This window comes from Archocentrus centrarchus, chromosome 5 (assembly GCF_007364275.1).
Source record: "Archocentrus centrarchus isolate MPI-CPG fArcCen1 chromosome 5, fArcCen1, whole genome shotgun sequence".
NCBI lineage: Eukaryota > Metazoa > Chordata > Actinopteri > Cichliformes > Cichlidae > Archocentrus > Archocentrus centrarchus.
In genome coordinates this window covers 5,504,978-5,529,242 of record NC_044350.1, presented here as the reverse complement: position 1 = coordinate 5,529,242, position 24,265 = coordinate 5,504,978, and the positions used below count along the sequence as shown (strand labels likewise).

General features: G+C 40.7%; 1 protein-coding gene across 1 annotated transcript in view; it reads left to right on the top strand.

Annotated features, from left to right (window-relative positions):
• cntn4 (contactin 4) overlaps window positions 1-24,265 on the top strand; it is a 173,623-nt gene that overhangs the window by 54,939 nt on the left and 94,419 nt on the right. The window contains exons 3-4 of the mRNA XM_030729479.1: window positions 1-133; window positions 10,046-10,221. Coding sequence (XP_030585339.1) covers window positions 1-133; window positions 10,046-10,221 — 309 coding nt within the window. The remainder of the gene's footprint in view (window positions 134-10,045; window positions 10,222-24,265) is intronic.

Below are 24,265 nucleotides of genomic sequence, written 5' to 3'. Positions count from 1 at the left end.
AGAGCAGTGTCCTACAGAGCCCTGTCTTTACCAAGCAGCCTGGCAGCATTGTGTATCCTGTGGAGACTGTGGAGAAAAACCGGGAGGTGGTGTTCAGCTGTGAGGCCCAGGGAAGCCCACCTCCCATGTACCGGTGAGTGCGTGCCTGCAGTCCTTAATCTCGCTCTTCCTCCTCCCTCTTGATTCTGCATGCTTTTATGCTGCTGATAGTCTCAGCATCTTTTAATTTTAGACATCATGTCAGTGGCAGATGTCTCCATTTTGTCTTCAACAGTCCCACCTTGGATTTTTGGCAGCTCATAATGAGAGGACTGTTGCGAAACTTGAACGTCCATAATTCCTGTAGCACACTCGCGTTTCTTTGCACCGCAATCACCTGTGATTTTGTGCCCCTTCTTCCTGACAACAATGCCCACTGTGTACAGAAAGCGTGATATATCCTATTCCTCTGTGTCTCGGCGCTGTGCTTCTAATCAAAGCTGTTTAATAGAATAGAAAAGATTCTTTTATTGTCATTGCACAGAGTAGAATGAAAATGAGGTGCAATTCTGGTGGTGCATTCACGTGTGACATACGGCAATTAAAAATAGAAAACAGTTCAAGCTAAGTTGTCTCTGGAGCTTGAAAAAGGCGACTGGACTTCTTTTTGTTTCTTGAAGACGTTTCACCTCTCATCCGAAAGGCTTCTTCAGTTCTCAACCAAACGGTGGAGAGACCCAGGTATTTAAACCCCTGTGGGCGTAGTCCCCTGGAGGTGGTTATGACCCTCTATTGATCATGTGCGTGAACACATGTGCCCAGGTGTGAAGGGGGCGTGGGTCGTATTTAATCAGTGGTTTCAGTTGAAACCAATTTAGGACTCCGCTCCATTGTTTCCTGTGGCCTATTGAGGTCACTGGAACAAAGGTGTGAATGGGGGTTGAGACGTCTGGGAAGGGAGCTCAGGACAGCACTGTAAGCAGGGGAAAGTTGGTGACGTAATCCACCTCCTCTGTTCAATGATGGTTGTTCACAGTGGACATAGATGGCTTCTTTCACTCCTCTTTCAAACCATCTGTTTTCCCTGTCCAAAATGTGAACATTGGCATCCTCAAAAGAGTGCCCTTTTTCCTTCAGATGCAGATGTACTGCTGAATCTTGTCCTGTCGAGGTGGCTCTTCTATGTTGTGCCATTCGTTTGTGAAGAGGCTGTTTGGTTTCACCAATGTAGAGGTCCGAGCACTCTTCACTGCACTGAACAGCATACACTACATCGCTGATCTTGTGTTTGGCGGGTTTGTCCTTGGGATGAACCAGTTTTTGTCTTAGGGTGTGACTTGGTTTGAAGTATACTGAGATGTCATGCTTGGAGAAAATTCTTCTGAGTTTCTCTGACAAGCCTGACACATATGGGATGACAATGTTGTTCCTCTTGTCCTTCCCATTCTCTGTAGTTTGTGTTTGGCCTTCATTCCTGTGCATCTTAGCTGATTTGATGAAGGCCCAGTTGGGGTAACCGCATGTTTTGAGGGCTTTCTTAATGTGTGTGTGTTCCTTATGCTTCCCTTCTGCCTTAGAGGGAACACTTTCCGCACGGTGTTGTAGGGTCCTGATCACCCCAAGTTTGTGTTCCAGAGGGTGGTGGGAGTAGCCAACCTTTACATGGAGGAAGTGGAAAGTAAAGCTCTTGGTTCTTTCAAAGGGATGGCACCTAGCCACTGGTACAGATATGTAGATGACACCTGGGTCAAAATCAAAACCCAAGAAGTAGAAGCCTTCACTCGTCACATTAACTCAGTGGATAAATACATACGTTTTACCAGGGAGGACACCAGAGATAACAAGTTACCATTCCTGGACTGTGCGGTGCTTATCGAGGAAGATGGAAGCCTCAACATTGAAGTTTACCGGAAGCCCACACACACAGACCAGTATCTCCTCTTTGACTCCCACCACCCTCTGGAACACAAACTTGGGGTGATCAGGACCCTACAACACCGTGCGGAAAGTGTTCCCTCTAAGGCAGAAGGGAAGCATAAGGAACACACACACATTAAGAAAGCCCTCAAAACATGCGGTTACCCCAACTGGGCCTTCATCAAATCAGCTAAGATGCACAGGAATGAAGGCCAAACACAAACTACAGAGAATGGGAAGGACAAGAGGAACAACATTGTCATCCCATATGTGTCAGGCTTGTCAGAGAAACTCAGAAGAATTTTCTCCAAGCATGACATCTCAGTATACTTCAAACCAAGTCACACCCTAAGACAAAAACTGGTTCATCCCAAGGACAAACCCGCCAAACACAAGATCAGCGATGTAGTGTATGCTGTTCAGTGCAGTGAAGAGTGCTCGGACCTCTACATTGGTGAAACCAAACAGCCTCTTCACAAACGAATGGCACAACATAGAAGAGCCACCTCGACAGGACAAGATTCAGCAGTACATCTGCATCTGAAGGAAAAAGGGCACTCTTTTGAGGATGCCAATGTTCACATTTTGGACAGGGAAAACAGATGGTTTGAAAGAGGAGTGAAAGAAGCCATCTATGTCCACTGTGAACAACCATCATTGAACAGAGGAGGTGGATTACGTCACCAACTTTCCCCCGCTTACAGTGCTGTCCTGAGCTCCCTTCCCAGACGTCTCAACCCCCATTCACACCTTTGTTCCAGTGACCTCAATAGGCCACAGGAAACAATGGAGCGGAGTCCTAAGTTGGTTTCAACTGAAACCACTGATTAAATATGACCCACGCCCCCTTCACACCTGGGCACATGTGTTCACGCACATGATCAATAGAGGGTCATAACCACCTCCAGGGGACTACGCCCACAGGGGTTTAAATACCTGGGTCTCTCCACCATTTGGTTGAGAACTGAAGAAGCCTTTCGGATGAGAGGTGAAACGTCTTCAAGAAACAAAAAGAAGTCCAGTCGCCTTTTTCAAGCTCCAGAGACTACTATGACCTGGATGACTGAGAATCTACACAGACATACTTCAAGCTAAGTTAATGTGATATATATATATATATATATATATATATATATATATATATATATATATATATATATATATATATATATATATATATATATTTTTTTTTTTTTTTTTTAACTATTCCTTGAAAATTCTTACTGATTTATTTGGTCCTGCTGAGAGAGCAATGAATGTGTGGATGTGTGGTATTGAGGACCTTCAAACTGATTGCTGATCAGTACATCAGTGAGATATATTTTTGCGTGTTTCTTACTGCGATGGAAATTTTTACTGTTCACACACACACGCTGAAAAATATTCAGGAAAGCACAAACGCTGCAGATACAAAGAGTCCCCAACAAGTCACATTTGCTTAAGAACTTCTCTTAAAGGGAATTTTTACCAAAATGATGAAGAACAATACAAACTAATATTAATATAATATTAACATTATAATTAAGAGCTACCAAATGATGGATTATGGTGCTAAACATTTTCTCATATATCTATTATAATAAACATGCAATGTGTCATTTATATATACAGATTCTCAAATTTTGAGCTTCTTAGATTCCCCTGAATTTCATGATTTGAGCAGGCAAATTATATATTTTTGTGTTTTTATAGCAATTTAAAGAAAGGGACATGATTAGAAACTAGCATTTGTCATTAATCTGCAGTGACAAAATATCAGTGTCATCAGTGTAATTCTTTATACTGTAGTATGACATGTCAACAGTTTTTTATACTTACAGAATTATGGATTTGCAGCTATCTCATGTTTCAAGCTCATAGTTGCGACACATGTTGCTCTTTGGAGCTTTCACAGTTTAATCCTTTTACACACGATGCCTGTGTTCTAAAAGTAGAAAGTTTCTAATCTGACAAAAGCTGAAGTTGTTCCTCTGACAGTGAATTACATTTGGTCCTCATGGATTCAGGAAATGTTTAGAATGTGCCTTACATATTGACTGTGGCCCTCATAGTTAAAGACAGTGTGCATATTTTGTAGTGTACAGGGGGTACGGTAATGTAACTCCAGCTTCGGTCCATCTCAAATGGAACCACTCCGGGATTTGTCTCCTGAAGCAGCAACAAGAGAGTCTTGGCTCTGTTATTTCTACTTGTTCATCCATGAAAATCAAGTCTGAGCTGATCAGGATCATAGGGATGTATTACATAAATTCTGTTTTATAGAGGATTTTTCCTTCTACCCCCTGCTGGAAACATGTGTTGTCAATCTGTAGTCTGCATGCATGCTAATCTCTGTTTGCTCCCTTCTCAAACAGCCTATCTCTGCTGCAGAGTTCAAAGAGAACCCTGTTTTCATGTCTCTCTTCATTTCCTCATCATCTGCACTATCAGTTTATTGAAAGGTTGTTGTGTTGTACCTAAAAGTTGAAATCAATTGTATTTGCTCACTGAAATTACTGCAGAGCAATTCTGAAGCAGTGGTACATTTAATACTTGGGACTTAGCCAGCTTAGAGAATGACCTAATCAGCTGTTTCCTGTCAAGGTCGCTGTGTGGTCCTGTCAGAGCTGCCGCTGCCTCTTAGAGATTTGTTGCAACTCACAGACAGGAGCTAAATCATACTCAAAGTTCATTAATTGCACGTCACACAGCTGTAAACTGTGACAGCTTGTGCTGCAGTGTTTACATGGAGCAGAGACATGTGCACAGTATTGTCTGCGCTACCTCCAGATGAAGAAAAAAGAAAGACTGGAGCTAGTAAATCTAATTTCAGGCACTCGATCGTGCGGTTAAACTTGATGATAATAACAATACGGCAACACGCCATTAATAATTAGACATTTTAAGAAATATACTTGCTTCCTCGCAAGAGTTAGATGAGAAAATTGACACTGCACTCATGACTGGGTTCCAAAAATAATACTACAAATATGAAAAAAAAAAAAAAACCTGCAACTGTGAAAAACTGGAAATTTCAAAGCCATTATGCAAGACAGTCTACAAAAAGGGTAAAATCTTTATTAGGATTCAGCAACTCCTTAACTTGGAGCATAAACAGCAAAAATATGGCCAGCCTGCTCTGACTACAATGAAAGAACCTCATCATCATCATCTGAGTGCATGGTACTAACTGCCCCTACTATTACTGACTGACTGGTACTTCTGGATGTTCCAAATTCCACATACAAGGTGGAAGAAAAGATTCTGTGACTGCCCATAAAAATAAATAAAACAGCCATACTTGATTTAATTTGGTTGATCTCCCTTCAAGGTTGTTGCCTTGTGCATAGCTGGATGACCCCCAGCATCGCTGCTATTTTTAAGTCACTGCAGTCAAGTCCAGTTCACCTGTGATTTTAATTAACAATGGACCTCAAACCTGCGCAGAGAGCAGCCATTAACTGATCTGACTTTCAGGTCAAGAGTCATCACTGTTGATGAGGGCCGGATCTCTGGTTACAGCTCAGAGCAGCAGTTTTAAGTCAAGGAGCCAACAGTGTCCAAGCCTGAAGCATTTTACAAACACCAAAGTTAGTTCTGTGTAGTTTTTGAGCACAGATGAAGTCAGTTCATTTTAATATAATGTGCCCAATCTGCCAAGTTGCTGTGCAAATGTCACAAAGTAAAAGATGATACTGATAGGACAGGCACAGTTTATTGTAATCAGAAAAGCATTTAAATATACTGGTCATACATGTGTACGTTAAATGTAGGCTTATGGTGGCTGTCTGGCAGACAGTCGTTATTACCTGGCGCTGTAAACCTTGCTGAAATCGTGTTCTGTAGCATTCTTGTATTAAGACAACTTACATCTCTTTAAGGGATGAAACAAACCAGAAGTGCCTGATTGACAAAAGTTTCTTTCTGCACTCTGCACTGCTGGTGTTAACAGTACCACCACAATTTTTTTGTGCACAGTTAGTCGTAAACGTTAGTAAATCAGTTTGCACCTCTGATTTCAATATTCCTCTCTTTATATTTTGCACTTTGAGAAAGGAACTCTCAGAAACGCATATGCAAGAGGGTCAGTCGCCAAAACCTATGGAACGGCACGAGGACTGACCTGACCAGATCAGCCAGATTTAGATCAGTTGTACTGTTTTGTTTTGTTTTTATAGACAGAGTTGCAGAACTGTTGGATTGCATCTCGCACCAACAGAAAACACTGACTGATGCAATTTTTGCTAACAAGAGTAAAAGCAGTCAACAGAGAGCAGACCAGCTGGTCACATTTGAAGTTTCTGTTGAGTTCTTGGCCAACTAGCAACCACAGCAGTGATCCAATCTTACAGAGTACATCCAGTCTTACAGGGAATATTTTCTTGAGCAATAGAATTCACAATTTCCACTTGTGATGGAGTATTTGATATTCTTTTGATAGTTATATATTGCGTTGCTAATTGGAACACTTCCCCCCCACCACTTCAGCAGAGGCCAGTGCTAGTTTAAAGACATGATCTCATGGTATATCCACTGAATCTTCCCTTTCTGGATACTTATTTCTCTCTTGCTCACAGCAATTATTGCTGTAATCAAGTCGGACAACCACTGACAAAGTTTCAAAGTCCAGTGACGTCAACAGAGATCAGTGCTTCCTCTTCTTGAGTGCTTGCATCTGCGTGAGCGATGAATGAGCTGCGAGTGTCTTTAAGACAGCATTAATATAGATTTTTGGCAGTTTTATCAGCGTACATGAAGGTTTTAAGACTAAAGACAGCGACAAAATCTCAGAGTAGCAGTAAACATCACAGGTTAAATAAAATAAAACTATAAAATCAATCAGCTCTTTGTCTTACTTTTTATTGAGCCACATTGATTATGACTGACTAGACTGACTGTACGTTGATACAATGCAGCCTGTTTTTAGGTAAGTCGTACAATAAATCCCCGTGCCCAGACGTGGGCAGACGCCATATACCTCGGTATACATGACACTACAGCTCTCTGAGCCATTTGTATGACTCAGTTGTCAGTCTCCTTCTCACTGCCAGCAGAGACTCCAGTTTGCTGCCTGGCTTCAAAACACTGCCAAGGCTTAACTTCTGGTAGAATGGGGGGTGCCTTTTTTCCCCCTTAATTTTCACTGTACACCTGCATTTCATGTCGGCATGGCCTAAATACACAAAATACTGCCTGTCCACTGAGGGGAGAAGACACTCCAGCTGCTATAGTTACCACCTTGGCCTTAATGCCTCCAACTTAGAGCAGAATCACTGCTGGGCACCCAGATAATTGCAGGCCATCAGATAAGTGAGGTTCCCAGTGTGAATACCAAAGTGGTGTTGAGCTACCCACTCTCTCAGTGGTCTTTTAGTTTGACCTTTGCATAAACAGCCACAGGGGAATCAAATGTGCAGAATGCGTGGGTGGTGTTACAGTTCACAGAACAAAACAGAGAGAACTGTCCCATAAAGAAGTGCCTCACAGCACGTTCTGAAGTCTGGTCGGGAGTTATTCAAAGCTCTGAAACAAGGCAGCTGCTTCAGAACACATTTCCTGTCATTTCCCCCTGTTTTTTTTTTTTTTTTTAACCACTGTAAATAATTTGTATTGTTTTTTTTTTATTGTCAAACCTCATATGACAAGGAGATATTCTGGTCCTTTCTAATCCAAGAATTTGTATTTTTAAAGTTTTGCATGTGTTTGTGTGTATTTTTGGAATTACAAACAAACAGAGGTGTGACATTTGCGTGGCCATCATGTGAAGCAGTCATTTTTAAGCACTTTGAAGCACCAGGCTTAAGAAAAGGAACAGACCGCCTAACATTAACAGCCTCATAAGCCAGATGGTGTGGTATTATGCCACTGTGTACACGGCCTGTTGTTACATGATTGGATAAAGCATGTGCCTAACAAATGGAACTGCTGTTGTGGCCCGCTTGCCATCATAAATCACTGTAAATAGAATTATTAATTGAGTTTACATGTGTTTGATGTAATCTGTTGCTCTGCTTCCCGTGGAGGATACGCAGTGACACCATCTCGAGCTTCATCTCTCCCATCATCCTACCTCCCATCATGGTTCTTGCACTCACTTTATCTGGTGTTACACAGAAATATTTGAATATCTGCCACTTAACGGCTTTAAAGTTGTTACCTAATTGGCTTAAAGCGACAAGAGCTGTCATAGGCCATGTAATTTGTCACAAAGGATCAATGGCGGCTTTGGGTGGGCAGTTATCCTTAACTGTTACTGTGTTTAACAACAACACGCATACACAACATGGTGCATTTAGGGATATACAGTGTCTTCCTCCAACTGGGTAAATTCTTCCCTTTCACCATGAGACATGATTACTCACTCAGATACATCAAAACATTTTCCAGGCTCAATTAACTATCCAGGCTAATGTTTTAGAAAGGCCCAGATAAAGCAATGAATTGACGACTGGCAGAGAAAATCTTTTGCAGCATTTGGTTTTCAAGCTGTCACCGATTAAACCGTTTTACTGCGGATACAATGCCGAGTCTCGCCGAGCAATTACGACTGTGAAAAGGCTGCTTTCATATTTGATGGGACGCCTTTTCAGCATCAGAGGAAGCCACTATCAGAGGGCAATACTGAGGTTTTCCCGCATCGCTTCACCCCGCCTCACCCTCCTGTCCGCTTGGCTCCTGCTTTCCAGTCGAAGGTGCGACTTAGCCGGGAAATATTTATGTTGATTTTTGTTTGTTCCACTTGAGCTGCAAATGAATCTCTGCTGTAGTCCTGTGAGACTGCAGCCTCCCCTCCTCAGGCTCTTCGCTATTGTGTGTAGTAACAAGGCTCTTGAGAGTGCGCACTTACTTGTGAGTGAACTGGAGAAGGGCCATGAAAGACCATTGTGCTGCACATTTTGTCTATTAAAAGAATAAAAGTCTCTAGAAGCACTCTGCGAGAGCAGCAAAGCCCTGGCCAACAAATATTCTGCGTGTGAGGGTAGGCGGCTCAGGAACACAGTCTGACATTGTTTCTCATTTAAACAGCTCCTACTTGGTTTACATGGAAGCTCTGCACCTACAGGTGTCTGTGTCCATGGGACCACATAAGTTGGATTTTCCCACTACTGTAGGCAAATGAGTGTATTCTGTAAGACAAATTATACTAGAAAAGACATAATATGGCGAGAAAATTCCACAACGGCGCTCTCAGTGCTTTCTTAGAAAGGTTATTATGCCTCAAAGGCTCCAAATTGGCATAACAGGGAAAGTTAAGACAGCAGCTTTGTGCAACTTTGTGCAACTTCTGTCTCCTGTACAAAAGGGCTTTAGAAAAGCCCCTTTCTTCACATCAAAGCTGCTTTCTTTTTCCAAATGAAACAATGCACTGTTTTCCCAGCCGAATGGGAAATCATTCCGGGAAACTTTTTTTTTTAAATCAAAGCGCAACTAAATTGAAAATTTCTCCTCAAAACAATAATCAGTGACAAAATCACCCAGGGCCCAAATCAGATCATTTTTCATTTTTTTTTGCCGTGATGGTTCTACATCATCAATAGCAAATGTGTGAGCTCTTCTCTCTCTCTCTCTCTCGCTCGCGTACTCTTTCTTCTTTTCCTCGGCTGAAGTGAGTTATGGCTTGAAGCCATTTTTCTGAAATGACTGATTTTTCTCCCACCTGTGTTTCTTTAATAAGGTGCATCTGTTTGAAGAGATTGGAGAGTCTGTTGCCATTTTAAGTGAATTATACCCTTCGTTGGTCCCACCTACCCCCTTCCTAACACCAATGATAATCATGTGGAAGGGTCTAGAATGCATGAGTGTGAAGGCGAGCTCGCAGGCATTCGTTTTAATTGTTGTACCATAATGATTAAGCAGGATTTTTATGCGGTCTGACTGGGGTCTGGCAAGATGGATGGCCTGAAATGCTATCTATTCTCAGGGAGTCAAGTCCTTGGCACCATAGAGGTTCACTGCTGCTTAGATTAACACTAAGCTGGAGGGCATGATTTCTGGGTCCTCTCTACCTTTCATTTCTCTTTTTGAAAAACAATCAAATGTACAAGTCACGTTCTTCTTTTTCTTGCACTCTGGAATAATTCCATCGCCCCAGCCTGACTGAGCAGTGTTTAATTTGTGAAATTTACATGTTCATTTTTCTCTCTCTCTCTCTCTCTCTCTTTTTTTTTAGGTGGAAACTGAATGGCACGGAAATAAATCCCAAATCTGGATATCACTACAGCCTTTCAGGAGGCAACCTCAGAATCAGCCATCTGAACAAAGACCAAGATGCTGGAACGTATCAGTGCCTCGCCTCCAACTCTTTCGGGACCATCGTTAGCCGAGAGGCCAGTCTAACCTTTGCGTGTGAGTTTATTTTTTCTTTCTTTTCTTTAGGCAAGCTTTTGAGGCTTCTTGGCCTCTACTGGAAAAATAAGAATAGACGCAGCAGGAAAAAAAAAAAAGTGTCAGTCACAAACAAGGATAAGATCGTGGGTTGTGCTTGATGGCGTGTTTAACATGGAGAAACTTTTCTCTGAGGTGCTGTTTGCTCACTGTGTGTTGACTGGCGTTTGCTCTATAAATTGCTGCACAGTGTGTAAACAGAAAGCGCTAAGCTCAATGCAGTGGAGCAAAAAAGTACAAGATGTTCCTCTGAGGTGTCTTGGAATGGAGGCTATACCAAAGTGAAAGGTTCAGGTATTGGTTGTACTTCCTGCAGAACCAACCAAGTGTGTGTGTGACTCATACAGCAGATAAATGTTATTAGCCATGATTTAGCATTAATATTGGTCGTCCTTCACCTTTGCCCTCTCCTCTCTCATGTCCACTTCATCGTCTTCTTTGTCACCCGAAGCCTCATCTCCTGAACTCAACTACTGAACTGAGGTCTCTAACATGAAAAAATGTGCATAAATATGCTTATTTATTCCTGATATTGTTGCAGTTAGTTAATGTCAGCACATTAGACATGCGACCCCCGTCTACAGGCAGCTGATAACGAGCCGGCTAAACAACAACAACAGCTGGTTATGAGCTAACATTATGGCAGCTAATGTTAGGCTCCAGTGTCCTAAAAATCACACTGTCCCTCTGATGAGCAGTTTGATATGCATTATATGAGAGTTTAGCCATAAATTGCCCTAATGTGAAAAGGTTCAAAGAAATGTTCATTAACAGCAGCAAAAACAGCAGCATTCACCACCAGAAAAGGTCAGGATGTCCTCAAGAACTCAGCTCAGTATCGCTGTCTTCAGTCACACGTGAGCGTCATTGACTCATCAACCATATCAGAGTCCTTTCACTGCATTTTACAGCCTCCTCCAGAGTAAACACACACACACACTTCACATCCGGCATTTTGACAACTGAGATAAACAGTGATCTGACAGGCTACAGTTAATACTGAGGAACACCGGCCAGAGCATTTTACAGTGACGTGGGATTAAAAATGTAAAATACTGCAAAATATTCATTTAACATAACTTTTTTCTTTGCTTTTGTTTTTTATTCCTGATTTCTTTAAGTGCTGATATTATTACAGTATGTGAAAATAAAATGCCTTTATACACACAGAAGTAGAAACCTGACGGCCGACTGCCGCCGTTATGGTGTACAGATGATACTTTACTTTCCATCATTTCAGAGAACAAAACAACACCACCGCCACCCATAAAAAAAGTTAGCACCGTCACTTTGTAGATTAATGTTTTTTTTATGACCCTATCATACTGATTGATGACAGATTGCCTGATGGAGCTTGATGAGTCTAACTGACAAGCCTCTGGACCTCATATTTCTTGCATGACTGAGTCAATAAGTGCCTACTGTATGTGGCAGTTATTGGACAAGAGTAAATCTTGACATTAACAGCAAAAGAGTGATCACCAGCTCAGATTAGATTTTGAGGTTTAGTGTTTGGGGACAAGGCTACCAATATGTCTCAGGCCACTGGTTTAGTTTCCTGGACCAGTGGGAAGTCAATCCATGATCTGATTCTGCTGGTGGATTTCCACCATTATGGGATGACTCTTCCATCAGCTGTCAGACTCTGACCCTACCAACCTCCAGTTGACACCGAGTCAGGGTGTGCGTGGATGACCGAATGTCATCTATCTTCTTTATTACTCTTGGTATAGCTTAATTAACTCCACTTCATGATTGAATGGTAGAGGTTCGAGCGAATGATTTAAAGGGCAGATGGTATTACTTTAGAGTGTCGTGCAATTCTTTACAGAAATTTAAGGGAACTAAAGGATGTGAGTGACTTCCTCCTGCTCATGTGACATCGACTCCGATACAGTCAGATACACACAGCGCACGTTTAAGTGGTGTTTCAGCACGTAGTGGTCCTATTTTCTCTCCAGTAAAGGTTATGACCTTTAGCTGGTAATTAGTTTTATGCATAATTTGACTGTGATTTTGACACAAGACAGGGTTTGAACTGACTCACACCTCTAATAAGCCCAGTGGTAATTGCAGCCGTCAGAGCCAAAATGAGAGTAATCATTTGGAACCATATAAATGCACATCTGCTACAACCAAAAAGGTCAAAAGTCAAGAGATTTAAAGTCTGTCACATCTTTAATGTAATCTTACATCGTCATGAGAACATGTCCTTCCTGTAATTGATTTCCTGTTGAAACAGGATGGGGCATAACTAGAGTGTATAATACAGAAAGAGAATGAAATTGTCAAAAAAAAACTATTTGATTGAACCATGGAGGGGATGTCAGAGCTAAAATAGGTCATAGTGGACCCAAATGCAGAAATGGATCTGAAGAAAAAAAGGTCCTTTAATTACTAGCAGAGACATTAACAAAAAGCACTGCACTATAAGACAAGTTCATCCAAAACATCTTTAGACATCTATAAGCAATGAAAATGCAGACAGCCAGCAGGAGACAATAACAAGGGACACTCAAGAACATGAAGGAGGTACACAAAGACTGAAAGAAAACATGCAGACTAATACATGAGCCAGGGAGAAGTAACAAGGTACAGGAGAACTCAATCATGAGAATTGCAAGGTTGAACAAAGAAAGGAAGTTAAAAAAAAAAAAAAAAAGCCACAAGAGGAACTAATGTTCAAAATAAGTCAGGAAACTGAAAAACTGTACTGACCAGGATTCAGCACAGACAGCAGTGAGACACAGACTGAGGTAACACAAGGCACAAAGAAAGTGAAATAACTTTCAAAAACAGCATAAGAAAAACTCAGGCTTGGATTTTTTTTTTTTTTTTAATGTTAACAAATCTCACAAAAAGGCCAAAAGCAACACAAGTGCTATCTGAAATACCAGCCTTTTTGTTTGTGCCACAGAGCGTTCACTGTTGTACACAAACTATTAAAAATACATCAGTGAGTCACACAGTTGCACATGGTAACATGTTCTATCATTACACACACACACACACACACACACACACTGTACAATCGATACCACAGACACAGTAAATACTCATTAGTGCACAAGATGCATATCAATTCAAACCTGGAAGTATTCCACAACAAAACAAGCTTAAAACTACAGTGACCAGCAAGTCAAGGAAATTACTGAGCTACCAAAAATATCATGCATGTGGGGTTTGTTTTTAACGATATGCATCTCCAGTAGAAGCCAGTGGGGTTTGGGGCTAAGAGCCACAGACATGGGTAAGAAGACTGGAAAACAGACACACGCTTTGCTGGTTTTTGGTGTAAAATCTTAAATATTAACAAACGTTTACTTGATGATAATATAAAATGAAAACAAAAATGTGCAGTGTTTGCATTTAACCGTGCAATTTCCTAGCGTATGAACGTCTGTGACGCATCGTCACCAAACCGCGACCACATGGCAGGCGGCAGAAAGAAAACGGAAAGATTTGATGAGATTTGCAGGCCAACCTCGAAAATAACTTAATGCTGCAAACTTCACGACATCCACAGTTGTCTGTCTTTCACTCGGTACTGAAACAGAACAAAGGAAATGTATAGAGAATGTGAGATGATATGACATCTACTCTATGATATAGATAATATGAGCTGATACGAGAACTAAAAAGGTGACCTTAAAGCCAGAAAGAAAACCGTCTGCTTAATATTAATCTTCTATACAATTTTAAACTGCATTGTTACAATCATGTTGTTCTCAGTACAACGACACAGTCCATGACAGTGAAGATTTTCACCTTGGATATTTCATTCATCGAGATCCGAAGTGTGATGCAAGTGTTCGCTTAATGTTTTCGAGCTGTATATTTAACCCAAGGTCCACTTGAAGCGTATGGTTTTTGTGGAGTGTTTTATATATCACAGCCTCTTTCAGAGGATTGATGTTGTTCAGTATTTTGCTTAAAGCATACTCTACATTCCAGCATTCATAACCAACATGAAGGATGGAAGAGGGTATTAGGTTTTTGTTAGGTGTTATCAGTAACCATAGTGTGTTCACCAGCAACAAGGCTTCTTTTTTTTTCTTTCTTTCTGAAACCAGTGCTTCTCAACCAGGAGGAGCCTGTTTTGTGTGCTGGAGTACTGTTCTGCTGATGAAATCCTGCGCTGCAGAGCAGTATCTCGCTCACTCTGCCCCCTCAATTTGGACAAATGTATGTACCTTAGCATCTTGTTTTATCAGTCGATTTTACTTTTCCTTTTGCTGTCTTGTCTTATAAATGTCAGTGGACAAGACCAAACTAAATACTACTAAATGATGGTATATTCACAGGGTGAAACTTTTTTTACATTATTAATCAATTTCTAATCAGTTGCTGCATATGGTGCAGTAGATATCTTTGTGGGCTGCATCTAATGTTTTTTTGCATGCAAAGAATGACAGATTTGAGGAGCAGGCACTTTCCATTTTGAACTTTTCAGGCAAGATCAGTTGATTAGAACATTTGTTGAAGATTGATGAATGTGTGTGGGTCTGCCTGTACAGAGACTTGGTGCCGCAATAAGCTTCTAGTTACTCACAAAATCAAATGAATCAGCGCCATAGTTAATTGTTTTGACTCAGCGTGAAGGTCAAATGATATTTAATTTTGAGCTGGGTTTTAGAATTGATAATGAAATCCTGATAGTGAGTCATTGTGAGCAGGAGTGCCTGTTTTCAGGAAAGCGTTGTTGTTCAGTGAACATGCTCTGCCTTCTAATTCAGTCATTTATCTCTGGGTGTGAGGGGTTTTTGCTTTTTTCTTTAATTAAATAGGTATTAGTGGTGTCTTAATCTTGTTCCAGGTGAGTAATCTTTCTAAAATGCATTATTGGTGTTGAAATTAGATTGCATTGTCACTTAAGAGCCGTATATAGGTTTGAACTTAAATCATGCATTTCCATTTAAATTGTAATTCCAATTTCGGGATTTTGTAATTGCTAATTCTCCTTCCTGAGCTTGAGCAATGCCATACACTACTGCCAAAAGTATTCACTCACCCATCCAGATCATTGAATTCAGGTGTTCCAATCACTTCCATGGCCACAGGTGTATAAACCAAACACCTAGGCATGCAGACTGCTTCTACAAACATCTGTGAAAGAATGGGTCACTCTCAGGAGCTCAGTGAATCCCACCGTGGCACCGTGATAGCATGCCACCTGTGCAACAACTCCAGTTGTGAAATATCCTCACTACTAAATATTCCACTGTCAGCTGTTAGTGGGGTTATAACAAAGTGGAAATGATTGGGAACAACAGCATCTCAGCCACGTAAGGTCAGAGAGCAGGTCAGTGGATGCTGAGGCACATAGTGCGCAGAGGTCACCAACTTTCTGCAGTCAGTTGTTACAGACCTCCAGACTTCATGTGGCCTTCAGATTAGCTCAAGGACAGTGCATAAAGAGCTTGATGGAATGGGTTTCCATGGCTGAGCAGCTTCATCCAAGCCTCACATCACCAAGCACAATGCACAGCATCGGATGCAGTGGTGTAAAGCACGCCAACACTGGACTCTAGAGCAGTGAAAACACATTCTCTGATCGATGAATCACGCTCCATCTGCCAATCCGATGGATGAGTCTGGGTTTGGCGGTTGCCAGGAGAACGGTACTTGTCTGACTGCATTGTGCCAAGTGTGAAGTTTGGTGGAGGGAGGATTATGGTGTGGGGGGGTTGTTTTTCAGGAGTTGGGCTCGGCCTCTTAGTTCCAGTAAAAGGAACTCTTAATGCTTCAGCATACCAAGACATATTTCTCATCTAACATCAGTGTCTGACCTCACAAATGTGCTTCTTGGAGAATGGTCAAAAATTCCCTTAAACACTCCTAAACCTGTGGAAAGCACAACAAGAAGAGAAGAAGCTGTTATAGCTGCAGAGGGTGGGCCGACATCATATTAAACCCTATGAATTAAGAAAGGAACAACACTCAAGTTTTTATGCATCTGAAGGCAGATGAGTGGATACTTTTGGCAGTATAGTTTATATTCCATAGAACATGAAGAAACTGTACAATGAAACGTGTTCACTCGTCAGCTGAGTGGTATTCCTCAGTTAACATTTGTTAGTCTACACACTCCGTGATGCCTTCAAGGTTATTCTTTGGAATTGGCGGGACGCCAAATACCTCAGCGTTCCTCTCCATGTCACAAACTTTTGATGGATGACGGTAACCCTCGCAAGGGTTGTGGCTGTCTACCTCCTGAGGCAAAGATAACTGATGGGCAGTGGGCGCTCCCACTCAATACTCACTGCCCTTGATTAGTCTGTCTATTGATTCTGTATCACTGATTATGTAAAAGATGTATACCCATAATTCATACTGATGAACAGGCCGAATATTCAATATCAGAATGATAGTGTGGGCTTCTTATATGGGTGGCACGCTGAAGGCTGTGCTTTGAATGCAGTGACGAGCTTATTCACTGCTGAAGTTTTCACGACCAGGGATGTCAAGAAGGCTGAACTTTCAAGAAGAAAAAAAAATGTTGCAAACTGAGCTTTTCCTTGAAATGCTGTATATCCTGTTTTGCGTAGGAGTGTATATTCAGTTACTTAAAAAGTGTCTCATCAGTGTCAGAAAAGCTCATATTTTGTCAGGGATATAGAAGGGAAAATTCCTGATGTCACCAGAGCAGGCTTTAAATCCTTAAGGGGAAATATGAATACCTAATTTAAATGCAAATAAATCATTTGGACTCCTCTTAGCTGAGTGATAATGTGGAGTGAGTATATTGACTTAGTTAATGAGGTGTAAATAGCTAATGGGTATGATCTAGCTTTTATTTTTTTTTTAACTGCGGTACACTATCAACATATCACACTTGGGAACCTGCCATAAAGTGGAATAACTCACTCAGCATTTAATGTTTACCTCTTCTGCTGTCCAGCCCTAGAAATGCTGTAAAGCTTTTTGATGACACGTGAGCGGAGTGCAAAGTCAGTACTGCATATTTAATTCAACTAAAATCTTTTAACTTGATTACAGAGTTTTTAACATTCTTTTGGGACCTCGTATTGCTCTTGTACATTACTTTGTCAAAAAATAACTGTTAAAAGCAGAGTCCACCAGTACATAAAAAATATAATAAATCATAAAATAAATAAAAAAAGAGTGCAATGAGTAGCAAATCTCATAAACCCATATTTTATTCACAATAAAACTTAGAAAATATATCAAATGTTTAAACTGAGAACATTCTCAGAGGATTCTAGCTGCTCAGCAGTCCTGGCTCTTTGTCATTATTTTCATTTCATGATGCATCAAATGTTTTCAGTTGGTGGAAGGTCTGCACTGCAGACCGGCCAGTTCAGCACCCAGAGTCTTTTGTTCCAGCCTACTGTTGTAGTAGATGCAGTATTAGTTTAGCAGCATCTTCCTGAAATATGCAAGGCCTTCCCTGAAAAAAGATGTCATCTGGATGGGAGCATATGTTGCTCTAAAACCTGTATATACCTTTCATTTTGATGATGCACATGTTGAAAATTTGAAAATTTCATGGAAGTGTAATATCAAATTATATGCCCTTTAATCCCAGTTCCAAAATTAGTGCTGGTGGGTTTTATGTGGCTCTATACTTATCACAGGGTATACGCACAGACTGTATATAAAAGAGGGACATCACAACCAACAAATAACAAAGACCCATTTTACAACAGGGTAACTGTTCTTACTGTCACCTGTGGGGTTTGGGGAGTCTAACCGCTCCATGATCTGATAAACCAAGGATAATGACTTGTCAATCACAGGGTAAAGGTAAATAATACCCTGATATATCCTCCTTTTTGACTATAATCTATTAATTTACAAACTAACCATCGTGTTGCATTCTGTAAAATTTGAAACAAGTGACTGAGCTCATGAATTCACTAGAAAAGTAATGTGAGTGAAATCTTAGAGCAGGGGAGCCCAAGGTCATGTTGTCATAGACTTTTATGCAACCTAACCGTATTTTGTAACCATACAAGTTGCCCCCTGCTGGCCATTAGCAAGAATGCAGGTATTTGGTATTGGCTTCACTTTTCAGCATGTTCTTTTCGCAGTCTGTGGGTATATTAATTAATGCTCATTCAACAGCCTATTACTAAAAAAGTAAACCATAATCCTCTAAGACTCAGCGTGGACAGTTGAAACAGCATAACTAAAGATATCATATTTTTTTATTTCATACATTCTTATTGTATAGTGACAGTCAGGCTGGTAAGTGGGACTGAATGCATAGCTGTGTGCTGACTCTCACCTTCACAGAGACACGGACATTACAAACATAGCTGTGTTGTCCTCATACACACACAAACACATTACCCACCTTCCACTTGAAGACAAAGAACATCCTCAAGGGGTAGCAGGTTGTGATGTATCTAATGTTCACGGTTGGACGGGCTTGTTGAAGTATGATAAGTTGTGCTGGCATTTGGAAAGCTCATATGTCTGGGATGTGATCATCAGCTTAATCTGGATCATTGTTTGTAATGCCAGCCCAGGTTTGCAATAATTGATGCTAATGGATCTAGATGGGACATCAGGTTTACTTATTCTGAGGCTATTAATCATTGTTAGCCACTTCCCTTTTGAACATTACTCTGAAGCTTTTGTGCTGAAAACATTAGCTCAATTCTATAATATTTTAATGAAATTTTGAAGGGACCTGCGTTCGCTGCTGTTCCTTTCACATTGAATGGATGTGTTATTTGAGATGTCCCTTGCAGGCAAAGTCTGTGCTTTTATGCTTTCTTTTGAACATGTGCACAGCTGTGTGTGTTAAAAAAACAAAACAAAAAAAAAAAACAGGCTTTTGGTCAAGCCCTCCCACCACAATGCACCCCCCACCCCACCTCCTCACCCCCCATCTGAAGGCATCGGCCATACCATGTTGTAAATTACGCTTTTTGCTACTTTCCCAAAGCCCCTTTCACAACAATGCTTCTTTTGGTCTTTTTTGGCTGCTGAGAGTAGATGGTTAGAGGTGGAGGTTGGTTTTTGGGGAGGGTGGGTGGGTGGGTGGGGGTGGGGTGGATTTTGCCACTGTTGCTGCATGCTTTCAGCATGGGCGAGGCCATGTCTGTCGCTGTGAACAGGTACAATCAGTACCTTTAGTGAAGCAGACATCACCACTTCATAAATCGCAACAGCTTTGATCTCAGCCAAAAATAATGCCAAAGACTTTTTGGGGCAGAATAAATTCAGTACCTTAGATGTCTCTGGCTTTTGTTGACTTTGTTCTTTAAGCTTGTATTTTGGGAAGGCTTGGATGCTTTTATCTAACCTTCTATCGTGCTTTTAGATGAAAGTAAGTGGTGGGGTTAAGCAAAAAAAAAAAAACTAAGAAGAAGAAAAAAGCTTCTGTCGCCATTTTTGAGTGGCCAAGAAATTTTGTATTTTGTCCAATAATGCAAGAGAAAACGATGTGCTTATTTGTAGCTCTTTACTATATCACCATGAATAAAAAGAACTAATATAGAATCAAAATAATTAATTGTGATGGCAAGGCAGAGGTGAGAAAAAAAGCAGTGCAGATATTGCAGCTACAAGCTTTCATCAGTGATCTCTGATGAGCAACACCAGTCTGAGATAAAGCACACTGGGAAGAAGGAAGTCGATTAACCTTGCTGCAACATTAATCACCTTTGAGTGACAGTTAAGAGATAAGTAGGCAGCCAGTGTTCCTTAAAAAATACTGAAAAGAAGCAATAAAAATAAATCACCTAATTTAAGCTTTAAGTCCTGATTGAATTCTACACACATCATAAAACTCCAAGAAAACATCTTACATTCATATCTGCAGACATATTTGCCCTGTCTCGCCTGTTTAAGCATTCTTGGCCACTGCTGGGCACCAGGTTTCACAGAGCAGAAAAACTACTATAATTTAGAATGATTTGCTGTGTGGGAAGTTATTTTAGACATCTATGGATGGCACTCGACCTGTTTTTTTACTGTAAGTAGCACGGACAAACAAGTCCATTAATCGAATAAGGGAATTTACATGCAAGGGAGCAGTATTTTAGGATTAAGGTAAAGTACAGCCGTGAGCATAATAAAATATTTTTATTATAATATTTCTAAAATAATTGAGCTGCTAAGCATAGGAACCCAACCTCCTACAATTTGAATTGTTTCAGTAGTGCAGGGAATAAAAGAATTATAGTAGCAGATTATTTCTAAGGCTCTTTATAGTATTAATGGTTTGTGATATAACACAGGGGAAGCAGAAATATACGTTTCATATATATAGAAAATACATGTTTCAAAATGTAAGTTTATACATATCTATCTATCTAATTTTTTCAGAGACCGAGAGAGACACACACACACACACACACACTCACATATATATAAATATATATATATATATATATATATATATATATATATATATATAGAGAGAGAGAGAGAGAGAGAGAGAGAGAGAAGAAACAGTTTGCTAATGCTGAAATGTTTTTTTCTGCATTTACTAAAAATACTGCTGTTCAGAATCACTGCGCTCGGCAGGTAATGCAGCCGAGTGTAGTGGCTCTTAAACTGTGGGGCAGACTCCACGTGGGGGGTATAGAAGCAATCCACGGGGGAGCGCCTGACCAGGGTGAAAAAAAATGTGGAGTGGAGTTGGAAAGTTGAATAAAACTGTTTCACGTGATAATAAACTAACAAGAGTGCTTTGAGACTTCCAGCGCTGTCAGGCTTCAGGGTTCAAAAATACAAAGGACGGCAGAGACTTTTCTGACAGGTAAGAAAGGAAAATAAGAGACGGTGCATATAACCATCACATCAGTCAAAAGTGAAGGCAAGATAATATGATGAATATGTCTGTCTCAAGTCTGATAAACCACAAGTCTAATGTTATTTCAGTAAAATTTACTGTTGAGTTGTAAACTGGTGCTTTTATTTTTTTCCCAGTACCATGAGGAGTGGCAGCCTGTCGCAGCTGTTTTTCTATATTTTTTTTCATGACTTAATCACCTGACATGCTTATGCAAAGGTGAAATGGCTCCTTTTTTCTTGTAAACTGAGCTCTACTAGTGGTCTTCTCAGAGCTGATGATAATGTGAGGTGTTTGGACAGCAATATGTACGAGCCCAGCGAGCTGATTAAGATCAGAGGGAACACGGTGAGTGTGCTTTGATGTGTTTCACGGAGCATTGCGGGGAGACGTTGCCACATTCAGACTTCACGGGCAGACAGGGACCTTAATCTGAGCAGTAAGAAGAAATGTGCAGGGAGTGCACTTGTTATGATTGAAAAGTGGTGTAATCCCAGACACGTTACTGCGAAAGAACATTTCTGTGGGCTGAATAAGATGTGCCCATGCCACAAATTCTAGATGTTGGAGTGGGTACGTCTTACTTGCTGAGGTAACTTGTCGCTGCTGCTGCTGTTGGTACTGTATCCAGTGTGATTCAACAGTTTGGATTCCTCCATCAGCTGACACAAAGGGCACACAAATGACTGTGGTGAATGGATGTGTATAATTAATGGATCCTGACTACCTTCGGCACCACTTACTGCTCATTCAAATGAACACTGTCTCTAACATCTGTTTCAGCTCCACTGCTCCAAGGACAGGTACAGAAAGTCTTCACCACCTCATGCCACAACACCTGGCTTCATGTTAGAGTTTAAGCTTCTTGAATCAAATTTAGATTTTGATTTACTGAATCGCCTTTTCACATTTTTTTGTATTTTCTGTTTAATAGAGCTCCTCCTTTGGTTTTGTTCTTTTTTTGTTCTGTGATATTGTATTGAGGGTGATATTACATTGAGCTACAGTAAATAGTTTATCATGTTTTGGCTGTTGTAGCAGTAATTTCATAGCTTTTGGGGGAAAATGAAGCATTTCTTATTTTTATTCCTACTTATAGTGGTTAAGAGAAATCTGACCGGATTTCTGAAGGAGAGGAGCATGACAGAGACAAACTGCACAAGGAGCCAGCATCTCCTGCTCCATCAGTGAGCTTATCTCCTATAGTTTGGTGTCCTTCACAGTCACACACCTATGCTCTCTCCACACAAACACAAACAGTCCTTGATAAAACCCAGTGCAGCCCCATGACTCAGTTTCTGCTGCAGCCAGTGGGCAACAAGCGCTCCAAGTGACTCCTGGGGGCTCTCACACAATCAGCGCGGCTAGTTGTGCTGGCAGCTTGGCCGCAGCAGAGGCAGCACGAACCTCAGCCTCACTTTGTTATGCTTTCTCAGCAGTAGACTCATACAAGTCTGTTTGGACAAATGTGAAGTGTCCTCTGCGTGTGTACACTGGGAAGCCCGAGATGCTTTTTCTCCCCTCCTCTGCCTCACTGAGCTCAGGTACAGTCGGCCCAGAGGCACAGAGAGGAAAACAAGTCTCGCTGCAGATTTCTGCTCACCGCTCTCCACCACAGTATGCGTTTGCTTCAGCAGTTATAGACAACAACAATGGGAAGACACTATTTAGATGGTGCATGTGTAGTATTAAGTCAAAACCTGGTGCTCTTCTTTAAATTTGTAGCATCCTGCCAAAATGATTATGAATGACTTTAGCCCAGGTATTCATTCTGTTTTGGGGGTTTTTCAGCTGTGTCTTAAGCACATATTCTTGAGGTAAACACATTTAGTTGACACTAAAGGACCAAATCTGGCATTAATCTTTAGATAAATATTAGGAATTGCTCTTTTAATAGGGCTTAAGACTTTCAAATCACTATTAGTTAAACTGTACTCTTGGGTTAAGAAGAGATTTATGTTTCAAGAAATAATTAAAGGCAGCCTCTTAATTGACTTGTTCTGCGGCCAATATGACATATATTAACTGACCTTATAGTCCTCTTCATAAATCACTGAGCCTGATAATTTTACATTTAGATCACTTGGAGCTGAACTAATCAGTAATCTCATTTGAAAGTGGATTGGTAGCAGTTTCGAGACAAGCAGGTCTGCAAAGACAGCACTCATGCCTGCGCCGCTGCTCGAACTGACTTGACAATATACTGCATATTACAAGGTTAATTAAGGTTAATTAATCCAATTTGGAGAATATGTATGGATAAATCTGAGACAGTACATCAGCCCTCTTAAAATATTAATTTGCTGTCTGTCTTTTATTCGGTTCGGTAGCTAAAATCACACTTATGAATGATCTCTGACCTCAGACTAAATATAAAAAAAAAAAAAAGATTAAAAAAGCAATGGAGATGGAATAAAGGAAGCAAGAAGAAGCTATTTAAATTGAATTATGGTTCCAATTAACCTCTAAATGAATGAGTAGAGCCATGTTTTCTTTGTACTTATTACAAATATCTGTATTTAAGTAGTTCCTATAGGAATATATGTATTTCCAGTGCAGACACTAAGCCTCCACACAGCGTGTGAATTATATTTACTGAGCTCTGTACATCATTAGTGGAGCCAGTTGTCAGAAGTGGTTATGACCTGCTATTGTTTCTATCAGCTGTCAAAGGAAAATTAGTTCAGTTTTAACAGTACTTTTGGTGTCAAAAGCTTTGTATGGTTTGGTGGTGGTAGGTTTGATGAATGAAAGGTAACCTGATTACCACCAGAGCTATTAAAATCCCTCATGTGTGACCTGCCACAGCAGCCCTCTCCACTTAGCAGCAAGGCTTCAGATTGCTGTCTGACTCATATTAGGGGGGTTGTGTGTGTGTCATTATTGATTTTGGTGCTTTGTTATATTTTTTTCATAATGTGTTCAGCTCATGCTTAACTTAGATTCATTATTTTCAACATACAATTACCAGTGCAGGGCACAGGGAACAATAATAGGCCTCATTCTTTTCATTTTCGCCTTATCTTGAGTGTGTCTCAAGTATGCAAAAGAAATAAATCCAGGAAAAGAAATTAACACACACACACACACACACACGCACGCACACACACACACACATAAGGGAGGATGTTCTGGTTGGAGCTGGCTGCCTTGTAGCTCAAGGCAGGGCCTTCATAAGCACCAAGAGACAACAAGTGAGTGTTTCCTTCCATCGATCTGTTTTTGCGTGCCTAA